The sequence below is a fragment of the Hemitrygon akajei genome, chromosome 31, assembly GCF_048418815.1.
Source record: "Hemitrygon akajei chromosome 31, sHemAka1.3, whole genome shotgun sequence".
NCBI lineage: Eukaryota > Metazoa > Chordata > Chondrichthyes > Myliobatiformes > Dasyatidae > Hemitrygon > Hemitrygon akajei.
Genome location: NC_133154.1, coordinates 14199461 through 14225514, shown reverse-complemented (window position 1 = coordinate 14225514; position 26054 = coordinate 14199461). Strand labels below are relative to the sequence as shown.

Sequence of the window (26054 nt, the reverse complement as noted above, 5' to 3'; positions counted from 1 at the left end):
TAGTGGGTAGCGTTGAGGAAATAGAGAGCCTGCAGAGAAATTTGGGTAGTTTAGGGGAATGGGCAGAGAAGTGGCAAATGAAATACAATGTTGAAAAGTGTATGGTCATGCACTTTGGTGGAAGAAATAAACAGGCAGTCTATTATAGCTGGGGAGAGAATTCAAAATGCAGAGATGCAAAGGGACTTGGGAGTCCTTGTGCAGGATACCCTAAAGGTTAACCTCCAGGTTGAGTCGGTGGTGAAGAAGGCAAATGCAATGTTGGCATTCATTTCCAGAGATAGAGAATATAAGAGCAGGGATGTGATGTTGAGGCTCTATAAGGCACTTGTGAGACCTATCTTGGGAGTACTGTGTGCAGTTTTGGGCTCCTTATTTTAGAAAGGATATACTGACATTGGAGAGAGTTCAGAGAAGATTCACGAGAATGATTCCAGGAATGAAAGGGTTACTGTATGAGGAATATCTGGCAGCTCTTGGGCTGTATTCCCTGGAGTTCAGGAGAATGGGGGGGCGGGGGGGTGGAGAAGATCTCAGAAACATTCCAAATGTTAAAAGACCTGAACAGATTTCTCTGTGGAGAAATTACTTTAGTCAGAGGGTGATAAATCTGTGGAATTTGCGTCCATGAACAGCCATGGAGGCCAAGTCTTTGGGTGCATTTAAGGTAAACATAGATAAGTTCTTGATTAGCCAGGGCATCAAAGGGTTGTGGGGAGAAGGCAGGGGAGTGGAGATGACTGGAAGAATTGGATCAGCCTGTGATTGAATGGCGGAGCAGACTCGATGGGTCGAATGGCCCACTTCTGCTCCTACATCTTATGGCTGCATGGAAGTTGCAGTAAGACAAAGGTTAAAGCAAGGATAGCCTGGGGCAGCTGTAACCAAGTCAGATCTTTGAAGTGAGACTGCCTGACACTTCTGCTTACTACAGACGAGGTTGACTGTCGCAGTCAGAGATATTTATCAGAAGCGCTATGTACACAGGGCACTAGCATCATCAATGATCACACCCATCCATCCAACAATCTCTTTGACCTCCTACATCAAGCAGGAGGTACTGTAGCATTGAGATAAGAACCGTTAAGATGGGAAACAGCTTCTTCTCCAAGGCCATAAGACTTATTGCACTCCCTGCCACCACTCAGGTCTCATCATATATGAAGCTCAGTAGCGTTATACCGTTTATATTTTAACTTGTGTCCTGAATGCACGTTATTTATTAATTTATTTGTGATAATATTACTACGTGTTTTGTGTGTGTGTTGTATGTACTGTGTTCTGCATCTTGGTCCAGAAGAATGAGTTGAATGACAATAAACTGAACTTGATCTGTTTTCACCTAAACTATTCTGATGTTTTAAGTCCCATTCCAGCAGACTGCAACTAAGGAGACAGCTCCTAAATTTCTTATTGGTGGCAAAAGTTAGGCCTCTGAATGCTGATTTCCTCACAGGCGGTAGGTACAAATATTTTCTCCATGTATACTCTAAATCCTTCATAATTTTGCAGACCTTTCTAAACTAATGTCCCAAATTACTGATATACCTGATAGCTACAAACTCAATTCTATACAATAGAAATGGTAACAGTACATCCAGAGTCTGCTCTGCTATTCAATAACTAACTGTTCCTTTTCCTCCTGTCAATTTTCTGCACTATCCCAATATTCTTCAATCCTATAAAACATAGAAGTAGAATTTGGCCCATTGAAACTGCTGTTATTCATCCATGGCTGATTTATTTTCTTTCCCTCTCAATCCTGCATTGATTGAAGGCAAACTCGTGCCTTCTTCCTATAATCTTTCATAGCCTAATTAAGAACCTGTCAACCTCCACTTTAAACATACACAATAACTTCTATTGTAATGAGTTCCATAGATTCACCAGCCCCTGGCTGCAGTATTACCTTATCTCTGCCCCAAAGTGACACTCTTCTATTGAGTTTAAAAACGCAAATGCAAAGAAATCTGCAGATGCTGACTGCACTTCTTCCTGCCTGGTCTGCTGCGTTCCACCAGCATTTTGTGTGTGTGTCCCTTCTATAGAGGCTGTGCCCTTTGGTCCCAGACACTCCCACTATTGGAAATATCCTCCCCATGTCCACTCAATCTACGCCTTTCAATATTTGGTAGATTTCAATGAGATTCCACCCTCCCCCCCCCCCCACCCCCAGTCTTCTAAACTTCAGTGAGTACAGGCCCAGCAATCAAATTCTACTTACAGTGCCTATAAAAAGTATTCAACTCCTTTGAAAGTTTTCACATTTTAATTGTTTTACATCATTGAATCACAGTGGGTTTAATTTGGCTTTTTTGACACTGATCAACAGAAAATGACTCTTTCATGTCAGTGAACAGATCTCTACAAAGTGATCTTAATTACAAATATAAAACAGAAAATAACTGATTACATAAGTATTCACCCGCTTTAATATGACACACCTAATCAGTGGTGCGGCCAGTTGGTTTTTGAAGTCACATAATTAGTTAAATGGAGATCACCCATGTGCAATCAAAATGTTTCAATTGATTGTAGTAAAAATACCCCTGTATTTGGAAGGTCCAACAGTTGGTGAGTCAGTATCCTGGCAAATATTACACCATGAAGACAAAAGAAAACTCCAAGCAACTCCACCAAAAAGTTATTGAGAATTACAACTCAAGAGATGAATACAAGAAAATTTCCAAGTCACTGAATATCATAGGAATCGAGTTAAGCCAATCATCAAAAAATGGAAAGAATATGGCACGGATGTCCTCAGAAACTGTGTGACCATGCAAGAAAGGGACTAGTGAGGGAGGCAACCAAGAGTCCAAAGACAACTGTGGAGGAGTTACAAGCTTCAGTGGCAGAGATGGGAAGAAACTACACATACAATTGTTGCCCAGGTGTTTCACCAGTCACGGCTTTATGGGAGAGCGGCAGAGAAAGCCACAGTTAGAAAAAAAACAAATGAAATCTCAGCTAGTTTGCCAGAAGGCATGTGGGAGACCTTGAAGTCAGCTGGAAGAAGGTTCTATGGTCTGATGAAACCAAAATTGAGCTTATTGGCCAGCAGAATAAACACAATATTTGGCATTAAGCCAAACACTGCACATCTTTAAATACACACCATCCATACCGTGAAACATGGTGGTGGCTGCATCGTACTGTGGGGATGCTTCTCTGCAGCAAGCCCTGGAAGGCTTGTGAAGGTAGAGGGTAAAATGAATGCAGCAAAATACAGGGAAAACCTGGAGAAAAACTTAATGTAGTCTGCAAGACAATTGTGACTTGGGAGATTTGGTTTTCCAGTAAGACAATGATCCCAAGCATTAACCCAAAGTCAAAGCTACATAGGAATGGCTTAAAAAGAACAAAGTTAATGTCTTGGAGTGGCCAAGTCAGAGTCCAGACTTCAATCCAATTCAGAATTTGTGGCTGGACTTGAAAAGGGCCATGTTTGACAGAGTTTGAGCAGTTTTGTAAAGAAAAATGGGAAAAATTAGTGTACACCATGTGCAAAGCTGATGGAGACCTATCCACACAGACTCAAGGCTGTAATTGCTGCCAAAGGTGCATCTACTAAATACTGACTTAAAGGGGTGAATACTGAAGCAATCATTTTGTGTTCAATATTTGTAATTAATTTAGATCACTTTGTAGAGATGTTTTCACTTTGATACTAAAGAGTCTTTTACTGTTGATCAGTGTCAAAAAGAAAGCCAGATTAAATGCACTGTAATTCAATGTTGTAAAACAATAAAACATGAAAACTTCTGGGTTGGAGTGAATACTTTTTATAGACACTATGTACGTTTCATTCCCAGGATCATTCTTGTAAACCTCCTCTGGGCACCCTCCAAAGTCAGCATATCCTTTCTTAGATATGGAGCCGAAACTGCTCACGATAGTCCAAATGCAATCTGATCAATGCTTTATAAAGCTTCAGCACTACATCCTTGCTTTTATTATTCTAGAAACTAATACTTACATTGCATTTGCCTTTCTTACTACCCACTCAATAGACAATAGGTGCAGGAGTAGGCCAATCGGCCCTTCGAACATCATGGCTGATCATCCACAATCAGTACCCTGATCCTGCCTTCTCCCCATATCCCTTGACTCCGCTATCTTTAAGAGCTCTATCTAACCCTTTCTTGAAAGCATCCAGAGAATTGGCCTCCACTGCCTTCTGAGGCAGAGCATTCCATAGATCCACAACTCTCTGTGTGAAAAAGTTTTTCCTCAACTCTGTTCTAAATGGCCTACCCCTTAGTCTTAAACTGTGGCCTCTGGTTCTGGACTCTCCCAACATCGGGAGGATGTATAGAGTACAGAGCTTCAGCGTTTCAGAGGCAATGAAAGCCAATGCCAGTTCCAATGTAAATGCTGTGTGATAACTATCTGAATACAGATTTATTTTGGGTATTCCATGCTTCTGAGCACTATTCATGCGGTTTCTGCACCTCGACCTGAATAGTTAGGTCCATACTATAAAACAAAATGCACACAACTGAGAGTAATGCATACAGATGAAAAGAGCACTGACTCCAAATTTCCTCAAATGTACTGTGCTAACTTGATGAAAAACTTTTAATTTCACTTAACATAAAATTTAGAGTTGTCTGCAACTAGCTTTACATGTGTACTCCTAAGCTTACAGAAGTTAACTTTAGTAACGATCTGAATACAGATTTATTTTGGGTATTCCATAGTTCTGAGCACTATTCAACCTGCAAGAAGCCTTTAGGGAATTCTGCACTAGGGCTCTCAAAACCCTTTATCCATTTCTGATTTCACTCCTCATTTAGAAAATAGCCTATGCCTTTATTCCTTACATACTTCTCTACACTTCATTTTATCTACCACTTCTTTGCCCACTCTCTTAATATGTCCAAATCTTTCTGATCCTCCACCTATCTTCGTATCATCTGCAATTTGGCCATAAAGCCATCAATCAGATCATTAACATATGACCTAACACCTTCCCCTGCAGAAGACCATTAGACATCAGTAGCCAGCCAGAAAAGGCCCCTTTATTCCCATTCTTTGCCTCCTGCAGTCAGCCAAACTTTTATTTATGCCAGTACATTTTCTGTAACACTATGGGCTCTTATTGCATGTGCAGCACCTTGTCAAAGGCCTTCTGAAAGTACAAATAAACATCCATTGACTCCTTTGTCTATCTTACCTGCTATTTCCTCAAAGAATTCCAACAGATTTGTCAGGCAAGAATTCCCCTTAAGGAAACCATACTTAATAGAGTTCAGTCTATTTCATCATGTGCCACCAAGTACCCCAAAACCTTATCCTTAATAATGGATTCCAACAACTTAACAAACATTAAAGTCAGGCACCTGGCCTATAATTTCATGTATTTTGCCTTATTTTCCAGTTATCTGGAACCAATCCAGAATCTATTGGCTCCTGAAAGATCACTAACAATGCCTCCAGAACCCTAGTCAATGACACCTATCTACCCTCATTGGTCCATGGCCTACTGCAATGATATGGATACTCTCAGGTTGGAGCAAAACCTCATATTCTGTCTGGGTAGCTCCAACATCGATTTCTCTAATTTCTAGTAATTTTTTCTCTCCGTCCATTCCCCACACTGATTCCCTGTTTAACTTTTCTCTCTTCCTCATCTCCCCATGGTGTCCCTTCTCCTGTGGTCCACTCTCTATCAGATTCCTTCTTCAGCCATTTACCTTTTCTAGCTACAACCTCCCAGCTGCTCACTTCATCCCTCCTCTCTCACGCACCTGGCTTCACCTATCATCTTCTAGCTTGTACTCCACACCCCCTTATTCTGATTTCTTCCTTTCCAGCCCTGAAGAGTCTCAGCCTGAAACATCAACTGTTTATTACTTTCCACAGGAGCTATCAGTCCTGCTGAGTTCCTCCAGCATTTTATGTGTGGGGCTCATCCACAAGCTGCTCTAATAAGCCATCTTGTAGGCATTCTACAAACTCTTCTCTTGGGAATAACACCAACCTAATTTTCCAAATCCACCTGCATCTTGAAATCCCCCATGACCATCATAACATTGCTCTTTTTACAAGACTTTTGTAATCTGTACCCCACATCCTGGCTGTTTGGAGGCATGTATACAACTTCCATTAGGATCTTTTTACCCTTACAGTTTTTAACTCTACCGCAAGGATTCTAAATCTTCCTGATCCTATGTGATTCTAAGGATTTCATTTTTTAAAAAAATAACAAAATCACCCCAATCCCACTGCCCACCTTCCTGTCCTTTAGATATGTGTATCCTTAGATGTAAGTTCTCAGCTGCAATCTACATTCAACTATGACTCAATTATACCCATAAAGTCATAGCTGCCAATTTCTAATTAACCTACAAGATCACCTAGCTTATTTCATATACCGCATGAATTGAAATATAACATCTTCAGTGCTGTATTCTCCACCCTTTTCAAATTTTTTCTTCATGTTACCTTAAGTTAAATTCTTACTCCTTTTTTTTATTCTGAATCCCTGCAGTATGAAAAACTCCACTGATTAACAACTTCAATACATTCAATAACTGAGCACCTATGTAGCCCTTGAGCAGAGGATTGCAAAGATTCATTACCCTCTGGGTGAAGAAGTTTTTTTCATATTTTTGACCCAAATGGGGCGAGCCCTTATTTTGAGATTATGACCCTAGTCCAAAAAGATGCAGCTAGAGAAAATCATTCTTATATCTACTTATCAACTCTGAAGAATTGTGCACATTTTGATTTCTCATTCTTCTAACTTCTGGAGAATACATTTCAATCTGCTCACTCTTTTCAAATTAGACAAACTCTCATTCTAGGCATGAAGCTGGTGAACACATCCTGCTCTCACCATCATAATTTAACCAGTCCTCGGGTAGAGAGACCAGATGTGTACATAAAGTTCAAATTACGTTTTCTTAAACCAGGGCTTTAACAATTTTCCTGCCATAATATGTGTCTTCCAAAGTGCATGTTATAACTGCAGGTTGATTTTCAGGCACTTGTGCAGAAATTCATACTTTTTTATCTCCCACCATTTAAAAAATACTACTGGATACCTTGTTTTCCTTTGTGCCTTCTCCAGTTCCTCTATCCATTAGCAGGGTACACAGTAACACTTGGATGATGTTTACACAGGAATTATCACGACCAAAGAAACACAGTGGATCCTTTGGCTGCCTTGGTACACACATTCTCATTTGTCAGTGTACACAATGTTCAGACCCATTGCAGGCCAATGAGATAAAATGAAGGTATACTTGCATCAATGTAGCATCTTTATCAATGTCAGCATTTCAAAGCAATTCATACAAATGAATTCTTCCAAAGCAGTGAAATAGCAGCCATTCTACATGAGTTACAACCCACAATAAACAATTACATGAATAGCCAGTTAAGCTGCTTTTGGCAGTATTCATTATGGGAATAGGCTTGGCTGAAAGAACATAATTTCCTGCACTTCTCTTAGAGCTATGGGATCCATAGCATGCATCTGAATAACTGACATTTCAGTTTAACAATCTTCTCTAAACACCACTCCTGACGATCCACCACCCTTAGCACTGTATGCCGGCTGGTCTGCAAGCTTCCCTTCATTTTACCCAGAAAGTGTGCCAAATGCCTACAGAATAACGGGTAGAATATGACTGCCCTTTTATGCATTGGGAAATAATGTGTGGCATAACCAAGTTAGGGAAAGTGCAGCTGAAAAATAATTTCAACAGCTGCAGAATTTGACCATACTGCAATGTAATTCCCACCCCTCATTCTCCGTCACCCCCACCCACCCTCCCAAAAAATTGATTTATTAAGACCTGAGAGTTCCTGCATTCTAAAATATCAAAGATCCATAAGGCCTGCAAGAGACAAGTCTACTGCAGTTTACATTCTGATCTTTTAAATACCAGCATACAATGCTCTTTACATACAGGCGCAGTGCAGCCTGTACCATAAAGAGATTAACAGCATGATGAGCACTGTCATACACCTATCTCCATATTACTGTTTGGATGCTAAATTATTTAAACATTGAAAGTTCTGAGCGAGTGCTAAGTGTTACTGTCCTAGTGTTCCCAATTCAGTATAGAAGCTACTACTACAATTCTGAATTGAGATTAGATTTTTCCATATGTCACTTAAACTTTGCACTGCCAAGACCTATATACAAAGAGATAAAACATGACTGTTCAGTCTAGTGACACAGAAAACACCAGATAACATCTCAATATTTAACAATCTGGGTGAATACTCAAACAAAACAGACTGATCAGGGATTTTAGTATCTGGACAATCCAAAAAGACAGAATGCAGCAATATCTTTATATTCACTCAAAATTTTCAGGTAGGATTCACACAACATGAATCTGCTTTTCCTCAAAGTCGGTGGTTGTTAGGCAGCAGCCTGCTCAGTTCACAGTCACCTTCATTTTGAAGACCAAAGCACCTCTTTCCAAAAGATGCATTGGGAATATATTGGACTAGTAGTTTTGTATTGTAACTCTCATTCTAATGGTTTCTTCTTCCCACTGCTCCAGCAGGTAATTCTTAATTTAACAGTTCCAGAGGAGACAACAGAATCAATCCAGTTCTTCATTCTTACAAGATGAGATGACAAGCTCAGATGAGCTATTTAAAAGTTAGACACCATTAAAGACAATCACAATTCTGTTTTCAGTCTCTCAAGCATATATTCCAGTGGGAACAAAAAGAAGATATAAAAAAAGTCAAGATCCAAACCCAAGCTAGTTTCTACTCAGTCTCTCCACATCATTATTTAATATAGCACAAACGAGAGAGAACCTCTGATCTGTCCACCTGTATGCGAGTAGAAACTTTATAAACTAATCAGAGGGCTTTGATTTCCTATTCGAGGAGTGGTGGGGGTTGGTGGTGGGAAGATGCAGGAGGTGATGGATAAAGAAAAAGTGAAAAAAGGTGTAAACGCATTCCTTAAATTCTCCACAGCACACTTCATATTGGACTGAAGGGACGGTGGTGATACAGGAAGGACTGGGGAAGCAACCTTCAGCAAACAGCTTCTACCCACATTCACTTGATTGGGATACAAGTAACTTGCTTTGTTCTGTAAAATGTAGTCATATATCTCTGGAAGAATTTTTACAAGTCCACTTAAAAACTGCCTACTTTAGTATATGACTCTCAACTAATTTTTTTAAGTAAAATTGAGCCATCACTGATAGAGTGTGCATCTTTCTTGCCAGATAAATAGATTCCCCTGCCTGTGATTTAATATACATAGTGGAATTTTTTTTTAAAGAAAGCACCAAGAGTCAGATAAAGGGGCACAATTTAGGTTACACTAAACAATTCTTGTTGAAAGCCATGGCAAATTGGCTATTTTCTTCGCATCATCTCCTACCACCACAAACAGCAGAAGGAGACAAGATGAGCCACCACGTTTAATTCCAACTTTGCTTTCCTTTGCAGCTGACAAAAAAGCACTGGCCAGAGTCTGCAGCTGGTTACCAAGAACCCTTGACAACTTTGATTTCAATTTCCCATCCAGTCAGAAGCAAGGATCCAGTCTGTAGCATGAAGAAGATGAAGCATTTTGCACTGAGCAGCTGGAAGGCATTCTGCAGCTGCTGGGCTGTTCTTCTGGAATATGGATATGCTCAAAAGTCCATGTCCTTAAATTGGTGCACTGAGTTCCACACAGTCTGATACTAAAGATTGTTTATGGCCTCCAACAATCCGTTTTGGGCACTTCGACAGTTGTCAAAAGCACGATTTTTCCTATTTAAAAAAAAAAGAAAAATCAGAAAAAAAAGCAATCCAGAAAATCTCAGAACAAACAAGGTTGACGATCTTTTATCACAATCATGACTGAATCAAAGCACACTGCTTAACACCCAGGATGTGTGGTCAGCAACAAGAGAACTAGTGGAAATAGGACAAGGGGATCATTATAGCAAATCCCTGTGCTGGGAAACTGGTACAATGCCTTGCCAATCCTCTTCTCCATTGTCCTACAAGCTCATTTCACATCCATCTGTGAAATGACTTTTATTGCTGCTGGAGCGCCATGAGGGAAGAGGTTCCAAATCCTAAATCAAGGACAAGAGATTTTTTTGGAATCGTGTAAGAGGTAAAAGATAAAGAGGTCAGATTGAGTATGGAATGGTTAATTGAACTGGATTTTGCAGAAGAGATTGCAGTGATCACCCACAGAGGGGACCATAGCAGAGTAGTGAATGTAGTATGTATTAGAGCAATACTGGTAGAAAGAATGTGATTCAGTAAGTCACTAAGCCCTGCAAGGTGTGACATCTTCAATAACCTAACAGTCTAATTCCGATCTAGAGATCTCTTGAAACGCAAAAGACACAAATAATCTTCTTGAAACCAAATTCCAGTGTGATTCACTGTTCATCTAAATACATCTGATAATACGACAATATGAGATTTGCAACTTAAGCATCACTGAAATTTTCACTTACTTAATAAGGAATGCTCTCAGAATAGGGATAAAGGACCGTGGAAAGTAGTCCTTCTGAATGACTTGTTTGAGGATGGACAGAGGGCCAATTAGATTAGTGGTTGCTTTAATCTTTTCCTCACTCTTGAAAGAAAACAGAAAATTAATTATAAAAAGCACAAGATTTAAAGAGGCAATATCACAACATACTTGAACAGTTTATTCTCCTGCCATGTCTACACTGAGCTGGTCGGACAGCTCATTCAGAAAGCTAAAATACCCTGCCCTTTTAGCTCTATAAATATTTTCCTTTTCAATATTCATCCATTTTCTTACTGAAAGTTGTTATTGTATCTAGTTTAATCATTCTTTCAATCAGTGCTTTTGAGTTATCTTGAAATTTAAAAATGAGAATCTGTAATTTCTATTGACACCCTATCAAATTCTGGTGTAACCATTTGTGCCCGTGGGTCACCAGTCTTTTTTATTTTTACAATGATTTCAAACTCGCCTGGATTTTCCCAGTTAGTTGAAGCTATTTCTAAGTTATTATTTAATCATTATATTTGTCTTTCCATATTGTCCATTTCCACCACCCATTTCACCCCACAGCCCAATCTGCACCATCTACAGTATCTATATTTTAAAAGTCTTCCTCAGCTATTATTATAGTCTCAGACACCTGAAGCACTGAGCCATACAAGCTGCTAGTAGCTGGAAGTTAAGAAGTCTGGCAGCTTTTCAGTAAGTGTGACATTTGTATTTAGGAACTTCAGGAATTCAAAGGAAAATCAGTACTAAAAGCTTCATTCTTTCCATTCCTGAGAAGACTTGGATGTCATGGATTCAATGTCATAACTGAATGCCACTACATTGCATTTAAGTCGATTCCTACCTTCAGAAGCCCCATATACACCAAGAGGGTAGTAATGAAAGCATCTAACTGAAATCCAGGAGTCTTGAATGCTTTCTGCAACAGTTCATCTATATAGGGAAAACGTTCACATTTAAAATCTACATTTTATTCCATTACTGTCAAATTCAGTGACAAGTTACAGCTAATACATGTCCTTTGCTTTTGTTAAAAGACACGAAGTACAAACTTCACAAATACTTATTTTATTTTTTATAGAATGTGGGCATCACCAGCGAGGTCAGCATTTTAATACCAATTCCTAATTACCCTGGAAATTTTCTTCACCTACCATATATTCAGCGGCAACTTAATGAGGTACACGATATATACCTCCTCACTAATGCAAATCAGCCAATCATCTGGCAGCAACTCAATGCATACACCAAGTATGCAGACCAAACATCAGGTTGGGAGCAGAAATGTGATCTAAATGACTTTGACAGTAGAATGATTGTTGGTGCCGATACCTAATCAAGTGGCCACTGGGTGCATGCTAGCCAATGGACATAGACTATTTTACATGGAAATAGGATCTTAACCAGAGCTCCTAACCATGTTAGCTTATATTTGTGCACTTAGAGGTTAGTGTTAGTTATGTAATTTGAAGCACTGGTTTGATTCTTTGTATGCATGTTCAATATAGCAATAGTATTTTTGTCAAATCCCTGCATTCAGATGTCAGCTATTTATGAAGAATTGTAAACTGGAAAAACAATTTCACGCAATAAGCTCTCAGACAGCAAAGTGATACTAGCTAAATATTTGACAATTACTGAAAATATTGACAAATACACGAGCAACCATCCACCTCTTAAAATTTTGTGGGATTTTATACATTTTTGAAGACAGCCCAAACCATGATTTAATATCTCATCCAAAAGTTAGTATAAATAACAGTAAAACACACTCTATTGCGTTGGAGTGACAGCCCAAAGCTGTGATGCATGCCTGATAGAGGATGAAGCTGCAAGGTAATGATTTGAGACAACAGTATATCGTATCTCCCCCAGACCTCAGAACTGCACAAACTACAACTAAAACCACAGCTGCTCTTTACATTAGAACTACGCTATGTACAGGGAACATCGAGTGATTACTGAATTCGGTCAATTTGATTCAGTTTCAAATGCCGATTGCTCAAACCTTCACAGCACTGGAAACAGGTCATATTAGAATTCCATGTTTTAACGTAACAAATCCAAAGCATATCTGCAGTTTCAACAGGATTCGGACTGAATGTGGACTTTCTTCTGCAGTGCTGTTAGAGAATGGTATATTCCCAATTCAAATTTAGACCATATAAGATTCAAGACGTCTATACACTAAGGAAATGTAGGGTAAATAGATGAAAGTTTTACCGGCAGTGTCCAGTACAGCTGTTTTAACTTCCCTGTCCTCCTTGTAAACTTCAGCTACCTTCAAAAATGTTTGGACAACTTTTTCAGCACTTGATAGATCGGTCTGAGGATAACAAGCAAAGGAAAATTAATTTATGATAGCCATCTTTTCTATTCCCTTACCTTCCTGCCCATTATGGCTTAACAATCACTTGCCCCGTTGAAGTAGAAAGTAAATACCACCATTCAAGAACTTAATTCTCAGGTCATGCTGTGTTATAATTTTAATTAGAACAACAAACCTGAAGGAGTTTTACCATTTTGCCAGCCCAGAAGATATCAAGTATTTTACTCTAGTCAGATTAAGACACAGGAGAAAATGAAACAAACATTGACTTGCACTACATTGGGAATGATATACCTTATTTATACAATGAGTTTCAGATTATTATAATTTTCCTGCCAGTCAAAACTGAACATGTGAAATTAAGTCTTATAAATGCAATAGAAACTGAAAAGCAGAGAGTTGTGCATTAATCACTCATAAAATAAGGTCTTATCATCTAAGTCACAGTAATAGACAACACAATCTGCCTAAACTAATAACACATGGACAATTGTATTTTTCATGTCATTACTGAACACATTGTTTAATCATTCACAGTCCAGGCTGGAAAGAGTATGTGAATCCTCATATTTAATAACTGATAGAACCTCCTTTAGAAGCAATAACCTCCATCAAACCTTTCCTGCAACTGCTGACCAGACTTGCACAACAGTGAGAAGAATTTTAGACCATTCCTCCATACAAAACTGTTTCAGTTCATCAATATTTCTGGGACACCTTGCATGAACAGCCCTCTGAAATGAAATGTCAGGAGGATGTTATTAGAATGCAGGGTGACTTGGACAGGTTGATGAGTGGGCAGATGTATGGCAGATGCAGTTTAATGTGGATAAATGTGAGGTTATCCACTTTGGTGGCAAGAACAGGAAGGCAGATTACTATCTAAATGGAGTCAAGTTAGGAAAAGGGGAAGTACAACGAGATCTAGGTGTTCTTGTACATCAGTCAATGAAAGCAAGCATGCAGTGAAGAAAGCCAATGGCACGCTGGCCTTTATAACAAGAGGAGTTGAGTATAGGAGTAAAGAGGTCCTTCTGCAGCTGTACAGGGCCCTGGTGAGACCCCACCTGGAGTACTGTGTGCAGTTTTGGTCTCCAAATTTGAGGAAGGACATTCTTGCTATTGAGGGAGTGCAGCGTAGGTTCACAAGGGTAATTCCCAGAATGGCGGGACTGTCATATGTTGAAAGATTGGAGTGACTGGGCTTGTATACACTGGAATTTAGAAGGATGAGAGGGGATCTGATTGAAACATATAAGATTATTAAGGGATTGGACATGCTGGAAGCAGGAAGCATGTTCCCGCTGATGGGTGAGTCCAGAACTAGAGGCCACAGTTTAAGTATAAGGGGTAGGCCATTTAGAACTGAGATGCGGAAAAACTTTTTCACCCAGAGAGTGGTGAATATGTGGACTTCTCTGCCCCAGAAGGCAGTGGAGGCCAAGTCTCTGGATGCATTCAAGAGAGGGTTAGATAGAGCTCATAGATAGCGGGGTTAAGGGATATGGGGAGAGGGCAGGAACGGGGTACTAATTGTGTATGATCAGCCATGATCACAGTGAATGGCAGTGCTGGCTAGAAGGGCTGAATGGCCTACTCCTGCACCTACTGTCTATTGTCTCTTCAGGTCATGCCACAGCACTTAATTTGGACTAAGGTCTAGACTCTGACTTGGCCATTCTAAAACACATTTTTTCTTAATTTTAAACCATTCAATTGTTGATTTACTCTTGTCTTTTGGATCATTGTCTTGTTGCATCATCCAATTTCTATTAAGCTTCAGGTGATAGATTGCTACCCGACACTCTCCTGTAAAAAGGCTTGATACAAATTTGAATTCATTGTTCCCTCAACAATTACAAGCTGTTCAGCTCCTGAGGCAGCAAAGCAGCCCCCAACCATGATGCTCCTTCCACCATGCTTCACAGTTGGGATGAGGTTTTGGTGTTGGGAGTGCATTGCCCTTTTTCCCCCTCCAAACATAGTGATGTGCATTTCTGCCAAAAAGTTTAACTTCTGTCTCATCTATCCACAGAACACTGTCACAGAACCGTTATGGAATATCCAGCTGGTCTTTTGCAAACTTGAAACATGCAGTAATGTTTTTTTTGGAGAACAGTGGTTTCCTCTGAGGTGTCCTTCCTCAAACACCACTCTGTTCAGTGTTTTTCTTATGTGTCCACTGAACAGAGACTTTCACAAGTTCTAGAGATCTCTGCAGGTCTTTTGCTGTTACCCTTGGTTTCTTTTTCACCTCCTTCAGCATTCCATATTGTGTTCTTGGTGTGATCTTTGCAGGATGCCCACTCCTGGTTGATAAGTCCCCAGGGCCTGACGTGATATACCCCAGGTTGTTGTGGGAAGTGAGAGAAGAGATCACTGGAGCAGTAGCTATGATCTTTGAATCCTCTTTGGCTGCAGGGGAGGTGCCGGAGGATTAGAGAATGGCAAATGTAGTTCCCTTGTTTAAAAAAGGTAATAGGGAGAATCATGGGAACTATAGACCGGTGAGTCTTACGTTTTATTGGAAAGGATTCTTAAGGATAGGATCTACGAGCATTTGGAGAAGTACAGTCTACTCAAGGTTAGTCAACATGGCTTTGTGAAGGGAAGGTCATGCCTCACAAACCTAAGTGAGTTTTTTGAAGAGGTAACAAAAGAAATTGATGAGGGTAGGGTGGTAGATGTGGTCTACATGGATTTTAGCAAGGCATTTGACAAGGTCCCCCACAAGAGACTCATCCAGAAAGTCATGAGGCATAGGATCAGTGGAACCTTGGCTGTTTGGATAAAAAATTGGCTTACAGGAAGAAAGCAGAGGGTAGTAGTGGAAGGAAAGTATTCTAGGTCAGTGATTAGTGGAGTGCCGCAAGCATCTGTCCTGGGACCCCTGTTCTTTGTGATTTTTATAAATGACCTGGATGAAGAGGCAGAAGGATGGGTGAGTAAGTTTGCGGATGACACGAAGACCGGAGGAGTTGTGGATGGAGCTGTAGGTGGTCGAAGGTTACAAGAGGACATAGACAGGATGCAGAGTTGGGCAGAAAAGTGGCAGATGGCATTCAATCCGGATAAGTGTGAGGTGATGCATTTTGGAAGGACAAACCAGAAGGTTAATGGTTGGTTACTTAAGAGTGTGGATGAACAGAGGGAACTTGGGCTTCAAATCCATACATCCCTCAAGGTCGCTGCACAGGTTGATAGGATAGTTAAGGCCTATGGTATGCTAGGCTTTGTTAATAGGGGGATTGAGCTCAAGAGTAGAGAGGTCATGTTGTAAGTCTGCAAATCACTGGTGAGACCACACTTGGTTTTTAGTTCTGGTCACCTCATTATAGGAAGGATGTGGAAGCTATGGCAAGGGTGTAGAGGAGATTTACCAGGATGTTGCCTGGATTGGAAAACAAGTCTTATGAGGCAAGGTTAGCAGAGCTGGGACTTTTCCCTTTGGAGCGTAGAAGGATGAAAGGGGACTTGATAGAGGTCTACAGAATTATGAGAGGCATAGATAGGGTGGATAGCCAGTACCTGTTTCTCAGGGAATGAATAGCAAACACCAGAGGGCATATGTACAAATGTAAGGGAGGGAAGTTCAGGGGAGACATCAGGGGTAAGTTTCTTTTTACACAGAGGGCTGTGGGTGCCTGGAATGATTTGCCAGGGATGGTGGTGGAGGCTAAAACACTAGGGGTATTTAAGAGCCTCTTGGACAGGTACATGGAGGGTTATGGGGTAGTGTGGGTTTAGTACTTTTTTTAAGGAATATATAGGTTGGCACAACATCGAGGGCCGAAGGGCCTGTACTGTGCTGTGGTATTCTAGTGTCTAGTGTCCTTGGGAGAGTACTGAATTTCCCCCATGTCGCAGACAATCTCTCTTACTGTTGACTGATAATACTCAGGTCTTTTAGAAATGCTTTTGTAGCCTTTTCCACATTCATGTATCTCTACAATTCTTCTAAGGTCCTCCGAAAGCTGTTTTGATCGAGGCATAATGCACATAAACGGATCTTTCTTGAGAAGAGCAGACTCGGTCAGTAACCTGACTTTGTAGGGCAAGGCACCTCTACAACCCACACTTCCCATCTCATCTCATTGATTAGAATACCTGACTCCTAAGAGCTTTTGTTACACCAGAGGTTCACAAAGATTTTTGAACTTAGACTGTGATTGTTTAAATAGTGTACTCAATTCTGACAAGAAGTAGTACAATTGTTTGTGTTATTAGCCAAGGCAGATTATGTTTGTCTATTACTGTGACTTAGATTAAGATTAGACCACATTTTATGAGTAATTAATGCAGAAAACCAGATAATTTCAAAGGATTCACAAACTTTTTTTTACAAATGTATACAATATGGTACAATGAATCAAACTGTACATACTCAGTGTTCATTTTGAAGAGCAGGCACCTAATCACCCAACTGGCATAGACAATAATGCAGAATTAGTAGAATTAAAAGGTCCAGAATTTATCACTCGAATTGCACTATTAACTTGCTCATCAGAAATGCTGCAAATGCCCTCAGTACCTCAAACAAGGTTAAAGTACAATTGAGCAAGATTCCATCTTTTATCCCATTAACGACTAACACAAAGTTTGAAGTACATTACCCAGAGCCCAATCTATTTCTTCTTCATTGTTAACCATCTGTCAACTTACTAGTCTCATAAATGAGGAATGCCCATGCGAGTGACTGATGGCACCCATGAAACCAGACCACTTAAGCAGTATGTTGACACCGATAAATGTGAAAATCAGAAGAGAATAATGTAAAAGGAAATCCTCAATATTCTCACGGTACCTGTTGCAATATCAAATGTGAACGCTTTGACCCCATATTAAGGAATTTGTCTGGGGATGGAGAGTTCAAGAAGACTGCGGCTTCTGATTCTGCAAATTTTCTCTAATAAAATAAGAAAAAAAAAAGCAATGAAAAGCTTGGAATAGAATCAGAACCCAAGCTCCTTTTCCAACAATAGTACTAAAACATAAAATAGATGACTGAAGATCAAATGAGGCACAATCATCTAGCCTTCCATTAACTGTAGCCCAATCAAAACACTAATTTTAACTTATCCAACTTAAGTAACATCTACAAATCACCACTACTGACCCATCTGGGTTCCTGGTCCTCCAATGTATCAATTTAAAATTCACATCACAAAGCTGAATTTCCTTTTGTAGTGTCTCCTCATCTCCTCCACCCAACCTCCTACAACGGCTCCAACCACTAATTCTGCAACTAAATGAAGCATTAGTCACATTGCTTCAAAACTCTGTGACTCCAATTCTGGCTTTGCATCCTTCACTCATTATTGCAGATATACCTTCAGCATCCGAGCACTGGAAGTGTCTCACTAAACCCTTTCAACTTCCACTTTCTCAAAGGCCATCCATTAACTTTTCAGTTTTCGCCATTATTCAGTAGGCTTAGCATCCACTCGTTATATTATACTTTAATAGTGAGGGCTAATGTGGTAACAGAGAATCATACACAAAGACTAGAGAGAGACAAATGAAGCACCCAAGTTTCAAGAAACTTCATTAATTACTTTGTAGCATGCACCATTGCCGTAACAGAAAACTGGATTTACTGTTAGACCTGTGAATAATCATTCTATTCTGTAACCAGGAGTTAATCTGTTGCTTAATTAAGTCTTTCAGTATCCACCATTCAGTAATCAAAATGTAATGTAGTTTTATCGGTAATTTTATCAACAGAATGTAAAAGCTTTGAGTGTTCTGGTGCGCATCAGTTTTTAAAATATATCAGTCATTACTTGAACACCAATTTTGTGTGGCCTTTCAAATTGTTCCTACACATTTCTGTAAAGTTTTGTGTGTTTAAGGCACATGATACAAATTGCTGTGGCTGGGGGTGAGAGGCCGGGGAAATTACTGACTTATTATTTATGAATTAAGGGAGTTTGAGTTCATTCATGTTTACCTTCAAGATGGTGAGTTCACTCAACATTCTTTATGATTCTGTGTGTTTTGATTTTTCCAAACTCATCCACAAGCGATATGCAATAGAATATTTCAAGGTCTATCTTGACTAAAGGCTTACAGATCAGGTATAGATGCAGGGTAGAGCATCTTCTAATCCAGCAACATTCCCCACTTCCAACCTCAAAAATGTGCTTTTTGAAGTACTGGAATTGTTATTACAGTCAGCCCTCCTTATCCGCGGGGGATTGGTTCCGAGGCCCCCCACGGATACCAAAAAACGCGGAATCAGTACGGTGGTCTTTAGGACCTGGACTTTATTTAACACGTTCAGTGTGTGGACATTAGGACCTGGCGTAGCTCTGAATCCGTGGTGTTTCTGTTCTTGAAAATAATCACGATCGAAAATAAGGTGGAAGTAATAAAGCGATCGGAAAGAGGTGAAACACCATCGGTCATTGGAAAAGCGTTAGGCTACAGTCGGTCAATGATCGGAACAATTTTAATGGAGCATGTGAAAGGCCCTGCCCCGATGAAAGCTACAATTATCACTAAGCATTGCAATGGTTTAATTATTGAAATATGTATGCTTCTTAAGTGTTTTATATGCATAGAAAGGTAAAATATGTACTATATACTAAGAAAAACGTTGGACTAACTGACACTAAATAATACCGGATGTACCTGTTCCAACCTCAAATCCGCCTTAAAGACGGACTCGAACGGAACTCATTCATAACCCGGGGACTGCCTGTACTTTTAAGTCATTTCTAGATTACTTATAATACCTAATACAATGTAAATGCTATGTAAGTAGTTGTTATACTGTATTGTTTAGGGAATAATGACAAGAAAAAATAGTTCTGTACATGCTCTAACAACGAGTGCTGGAGAGAGAACTTCCGGGTTTTCCCGATCCGCGGTTGGTTGAATCCGCGCATGCGGAACCCACGGATAAAGAGGGCCGACTGTATAATGTATATCAGAATGGGACTGCTACTTAGAACCAAAGTGGAAAGAGTTTTCAGAGATAACAACCAAAACAAAACAAAAAAACAAATTAATTAAAAATCAGAGAGATGCATTAGTGACAAGTCTTTTGTTTATTAATTTGTAGATCTTGGTGAATGTCTGCTTTTCCTTTACACACCAAAATATACAAAGCTATAAAAGGATGTGTTGGCCTTGGAAAGGGTCTAGAGGAGGTTTATGATAATGATCCTGGGAATGAAAGGGTTTGAGGGCCCTGGACCTGAAAAAATGAAAGGCATTACAAATACATTCCCAACAATCTATATAATCATTTTACTATGAATTATTTGGTCTTCTATTCACCAGAATCTGCAATATCAAATCATTGTATTTTAATTGGAATGACTATGAATAATGCCATTCTGTACTTCATTATTTTATCCTTTTGATTGTTTAAAAGTATAGCTCTAGGCATTTCTTCACTGCAATCTCAATGTTAAAATTAGAATAGGGAGGAGGGATGGAGCTGGCTTCTATTATTCAACTCCCAACACCCCACCCCCGGCTCTTTCTGCACATCATCCCTCATCCCTGAGTCATCCATCGCTATGCAACCCATTTAAACTCCTCCCCACCTCCTTACAGCAGCTATCCTCTTTCCAGTCTCAATCCTGATGCAGACAGGTTCTTGACTTGAAATATCAAAACATCCTCCCTCACCCCCAATCCTATGGCCCATAGTGGTGTGAAATTATGTAAACTCCTTGGTTTCTCAAAAACTTACCACAGATGGTTCGATCACTTGGTTTGTATCTGGTGATTCTTTCACTTGCACCTTCTCTTCTTCTTCATCATCTTTCTCCTCTTCATCATTTCTTAGTCCTTCCTCCTCTTCATCACTATTTCTTAGATCTTCCTCCTCTTCATCAATATTTCTTAGATCTTCCTCCTCTTCATCAATATTTCTTAGATCTTCCTCCTCGTCATCAATATTTCTTGATCCTTCCTCCTCCTCGTCTTCCCCGTCACCTTCATCGTCACTTAAATGAAAAAGCAAAAGAATGGTAACTTAGCTCAGTACAAAATGTGCTTCTCACCTGTCCCAAGAAAGCAAGACTTACATGTGGGGGGAAGATTAGGACAATTGGGCTTATGTTCACTACTATTTAGGAGGAGGAGCTTTAATGACACAGAAAAGAAGTTCCCAATGGCAAGAAGTTCAGAATCAATGGTTGCAGCCTCAGAACTAAGATGAGAAGAAATTTCTCCTCTACCAGAAAAGGATGGAGGCCAAATCATTTAACACAAATTAAATATATAATAGTAATGCCCAAAGATCAGGAGATATGGGGAGAAGCAGAAACGGAATACTGAATTTGGTTTAGCCACAATCATATGAAAGGTAGGAGGCTCGAAGGGACAAATGAAATATAGAACTAAGTGCTTCAGTCCACCGACCATGGTCATCAAGCACCCTATTATATGAATCTTATATCAACCCTATTTTATTCTCTCCAATTTCTCATCAGCTTTAGAAGCTACCACCACCTATACCAAAGGCAATTTTAGTGTTCAATCAACCTACCAACCTTTTATGTTTTTGAGATGTGAAGGAAACTTACATATGGTTGTAAAGAGAATTTGTAAATTCCATTTAGACAGCAGATTAAATCGTGTCACTAGAGGTGTAAGAAAGCAGCTCCCTAAGCCATGCCACAATGCTGTATCCTTTCCCGATTACCATGTTTCTCTGCTTTAATGATACATTTTCACAGACAGAAACTAAAAAAGATCACATGTGACACAGACTGAAGGGTGGAAAGGGATTTCTTCCCCGTATCTGGTGCCCAATCTATCATTTGTCAGTAAATTACTTGGAAATGTATACTCCAGTCTTCTCTATCAAGTATCCATCAATAGATGCAATTGGTCCTTTGTTGCTGCTCAGTATCACCGTTTTTAAAGTACATTGCTGAAGCTAATAAGCACAGTTTTATATCAATGTAAGGAAAACTTAATAAAAATGGGTTTGGTCATTCCTATACCTCTGCCAACCACCCCCCTCAAAAAAAAACAATTACTGGTAAATCTGAAAATAAAATCAAGCCAATGGAATTAGATCAGAACTTCTTTACAAAAAAAAAGGATGTAATGATGTACTGTATCTCTCTATCTGTTTAAATGGCTCAACTAATATTCTCTTAAATGAATGTTGACTCTCCAACAATTTCTTATTTATTCAGCCTCAATCATTTTAGCAATAATAGATTATGGTTTCCTTCCAAATTTAATTAAAGTTATAGGCTTATCGTGAACAAGTGCTCTCAACCTTCTCAAATGAGAATTAATGTTAATAATTTTCCTTCGCAATCAAAAGAAAGGCTACTGATTTTTTTCCTTGAATGGGGCTTAAAAACATTAGGTACTGGATATCTATTCAAGTCCTAATACACATTTTCCATTGAGATTTGTTGATTTTTAAAACCCCAACACTGAATACAAGCCTAATTTTTTGTTAGATTTCCTATGTAATTCTTATGCCTTTCAATGATCATTTAAGAACAAAATGCATGTCCAGATGGAATTGGTACAAGATTAAATGTAGGGTGCCTGCCAAATATCAGTAGTAGGTGCTCAACCGAACTGCATCAGAAGCTCAAAAATGATCAATACATTTGGCAGCAAATTATGCTTTACAGCTGTGATGCTAATATACTGCATAATTCCTGGATACTATTTGTTTTCAAGATGGTGATATTGAAAGGAAAGCAATTAAACATTGTTTCTGAATCTATGAAGTTGGTTATGAACTTACCTGAGAGAGCTCAGCAAATCTTGTTTCTTAAAGCTGTCCATAAGTTCCTTCAACTGTTCACAACCTTCCTCTCCAAGCCAATTTCCTAGATAGGCAAAATATTTTTCATTTAAAAAAAAAACAAGTTTTTAAGCATTCAAACAGATAAGCCAAATTCTTCTAATTCCTTCATTATCTTTATTCCCAGTGTACCTACTTAGCCTCACTCATGGGTAACTGATAGAAGCTGCTATTGGGCTTGCTGGCACTGAGAAATACCTGGATTAGGAATTACTTCTCAGCTGACAGAGAGGAAAACAACTTCCATCACATCCAGGAGAATGTGATGCGAAAGACAAGAGGTTCCAAACAGACTAAATCTGAAGTCAAAGGGGAAACAACCCATTTTCTTCATTCTGGCCTAGAAAAAATGCAGGATTCAAAGGTAAAATTATAACACATACATACCATTTAGATCGAGTTTTTCCAGTAGGGATTTATGTTCCATGACCTCGGCCACTGTAATTGCAGCATTCTTCCCGATCTCACCAAATGAAAGGTTCAATTCCTACAGATACATATGGTTAAACAATGAAAAAGAGGGTGAAAGAAAAATTAATTTTACAGATTGAAGAAAGGTGGGAAGCTTTACATGTGCAGTATAAATAGCACAGGCCTGTTATAATGTATGTTTTGAGCAAATACATAAGTTTTTCACATCTCCAAATTTAGCAAAGCAGAGAAGAGAGCAAAGCAATGTAAGTTGCCCTCATTATGATAAAAATGTCATCAAAAATGTTTCCAACTGATCAAAAAACACAATGGGAACAAGTTGGAAGTATCCAGATTCAGTTCTCAAATCTGCAAAAGAACTTTTAAGCTGATCTCACTGAAGTGCTGTGGTCGAGAAGGTTGAGAGCTTGAAGTCCTTAGGAGTGAATACCACCAACAGCCTGTCCTGAATCAACCAAGTAGATGTCATGGCCAAGAAAGAGGACCAGAACCTCTACGTCTTAAGATAGTTAAGGAAATTTGACACGTCCCCTTTGATCCCCAATTTTTAAATTGATATACCATAGAAAGCAACCTATATGGGTTTATCATGGCTTGGTAGGACAACAATTTTGCTTGAGATAGCAAAAAAAAGCGCTGCAGAGTTGTGGATATAGCTTAGCATATCACAGAAACAAGCCTCATCTCTGTGGTCTGTCTGACCATCAAAGATTCCACCCAATTCTCTCTTTTCCCTCATCCTATTGAGCAGAAGACACAAAAATCTGACAGGTCCACCAGGTTCAAGGACAGCTTCCATACTGCTGTTAGCAAACTATCTCCTCGTATGATAAAGTGGCTCCTGATTTCACAATATACCTCGTTAGGACCTTGCACCTTATTGTCTACCTGCAATGCACTCTCTCTGTAACAATAACACTATTCTGCATCTTGATATTGCTTTCCCTTATACTACTTCAGCACACTGTTGTAATGAAATGATCTGCATGGATTACACTGGACTTCAGTACATGAGACAATAATAAACCAATTTACAAAAAACTATTATTAGCATCAATTCCCCACAACTTTGGAAAGATGGAAGGAAGTTCCTGCTTCCCAATATGATGTAGTGAAAGCAAAAGTGGGTGGGCAGGATCAAATTTAATTGTAAAATCTCCCTAATTTGAATAAATTGGATTTTCTCTAAGTATTTTTGTCAAACTGCCATTTAATAGTGGCAGAGAATCCTACATCTTTTGTGTATCACCTGACATTTAGATCTCCATCTAGCATCCTATTAAGTGACTACAGAATACCCTGGTATTGTATTGAAGTCTTTTGGGTATTCAGATACTTTTCTGCCTACATGCCAACATCCTATATTGTTTTACCACTGTTTATTCATCATTTCTGTACGCATCAACCTACAACTGATCCCCAATTTTAAAAAAAACCTAAGTACTGATTTCAAGGCATTGCATCCACCAATCCTACAATTTTCCCTCCTCACCATTCCCAGAATTAGTCAACCATCACTAGTAGGCATGACAGTACTTTGGAAGTCCTTCCCAAATACGTCCTCCACTCTACTTGTGCTTTTGCTTTAACAATGCAAGAGTTATTGCTTTGACCAAGCTTTTGTTGATCTGTCCTAATATTTCTCATATTGGCAGCAAATTATGTTTTACAACATGCCTGTGAGACCCCTTAAGATGTTTCAATACTTTAAATGCACTCTAAGTTGTGGCTGCTGTTTAGCTAATACATTCCTGTTAAGTGAAGACATTGAACACAAAGTAATGTAGGAAAATACTTCGTGCTTTGGTTTCATGCCCATTGCTACCCAATCCAGACATCTACTTTTCAGTAACATTTATGGAGTGAAATGGACAGTCAATATTTCAAGTTGAGACCCTGTATCATGTCTAGATGAAGGCTCTTCACACAAACATCAACAGGCCATTTCTCTTCATAGATGTGGTCTGATCAATTGAGTTCCTTCAACATCTTGTGTGTTGCTCCAGATGCCAGCTTGTGTAGTCCTTTGTGTTTTCATATATTGCTTTTGCCTACACAACCAATACCTGCCTTTGAAACAAAACTATTAATCTCAGAATGAAAATTAATAATAGATTCAACTTCAAATGTCATTTGAAGAATTCCAAATTTCTACAATCCTGTACATGTAGAAGAGTTTACTGAATCCCTTTCTCAATGAATTGCCCTACTTTAGCATTACACCTCCAGATATAGCAGGAAGAGTTTCTCTAACTTGCCTGTACCATCTTGAAAACACCTTTGATGTCTAATGTCCAAAATTACTACCCAGGAAAACTTCAGCTCCAAGACTTTCGGGAGACTTCAACCCATAACTATCTGACCGAGGCACAAGTTATTGTCCTCTCTCCTACCAAGACAATTCAAATTACTTCAAAATATTTTGTTATTGTCTCTCTCGCTATTTGCCCAATTCTTGGCTGAAGAACATAATTCAACAACTTAGCAAACCCTTTCTGGCCAGTCTGCTATTAGTGTCATTAATGTTAAGTGGGAGGGATTTACAACATTCATCCCACTTCAAACAACATTACAACTCAAGATTGGCAAATTATTGCAAGATCTCCAAGAAAAGTCTGCACTATCCCAGTATTATAAATATAACTATAATTAATTTAATTCAAGAAATAAATACTATACAAGATCTCAGCTTAACTAATGTTCTAAGTACCATAAACTTTCTAAAGGCATTTCAGGAAGAATAGAATAATTCATAGCTTTTACAAGAATTACTAATCCAATACTCTTTTCCATTGAACTAATGCATCATTTTTGTCAGCAATGTTTAACAACTTGAATGCACATTACAATTTTAACCTAATAACTTTCTCCACAGCAGTTTGAAGGATGGGTTCACTGAAGAACAGGCACACACAGACATTTTGTACAAGAGAAGGACTTTAAGTACTTTAAAAAAAAGCAGAGCTATACAATTAGGTTTGAAGGGAATTTTAGAACTTTTTGTTGAAAGGTAATAA

The 26054-nt window shown here is 39.1% G+C and overlaps 1 protein-coding gene across 2 annotated transcripts in view; it reads right to left on the bottom strand.

The window, feature by feature from the left end:
- Positions 1–7778: 7778 nt before the first annotated feature.
- The window catches only part of rangap1b (Ran GTPase activating protein 1b), a 49313-nt gene continuing 31037 nt past the window's right edge, over positions 7779–26054 (bottom strand). For both annotated transcript variants that reach the window (XM_073033840.1, XM_073033841.1), the window contains exons 9-16: positions 22993–23092; positions 22546–22630; positions 20515–20770; positions 17614–17715; positions 12704–12806; positions 11325–11413; positions 10452–10573; positions 7779–9747 (exon numbers count right to left, since the gene is read on the bottom strand). In XM_073033840.1, coding sequence (XP_072889941.1) covers positions 9678–9747; positions 10452–10573; positions 11325–11413; positions 12704–12806; positions 17614–17715; positions 20515–20770; positions 22546–22630; positions 22993–23092 — 927 coding nt within the window. In that variant the 3' untranslated portion in view covers positions 7779–9677. The remainder of the gene's footprint in view (positions 9748–10451; positions 10574–11324; positions 11414–12703; positions 12807–17613; positions 17716–20514; positions 20771–22545; positions 22631–22992; positions 23093–26054) is intronic.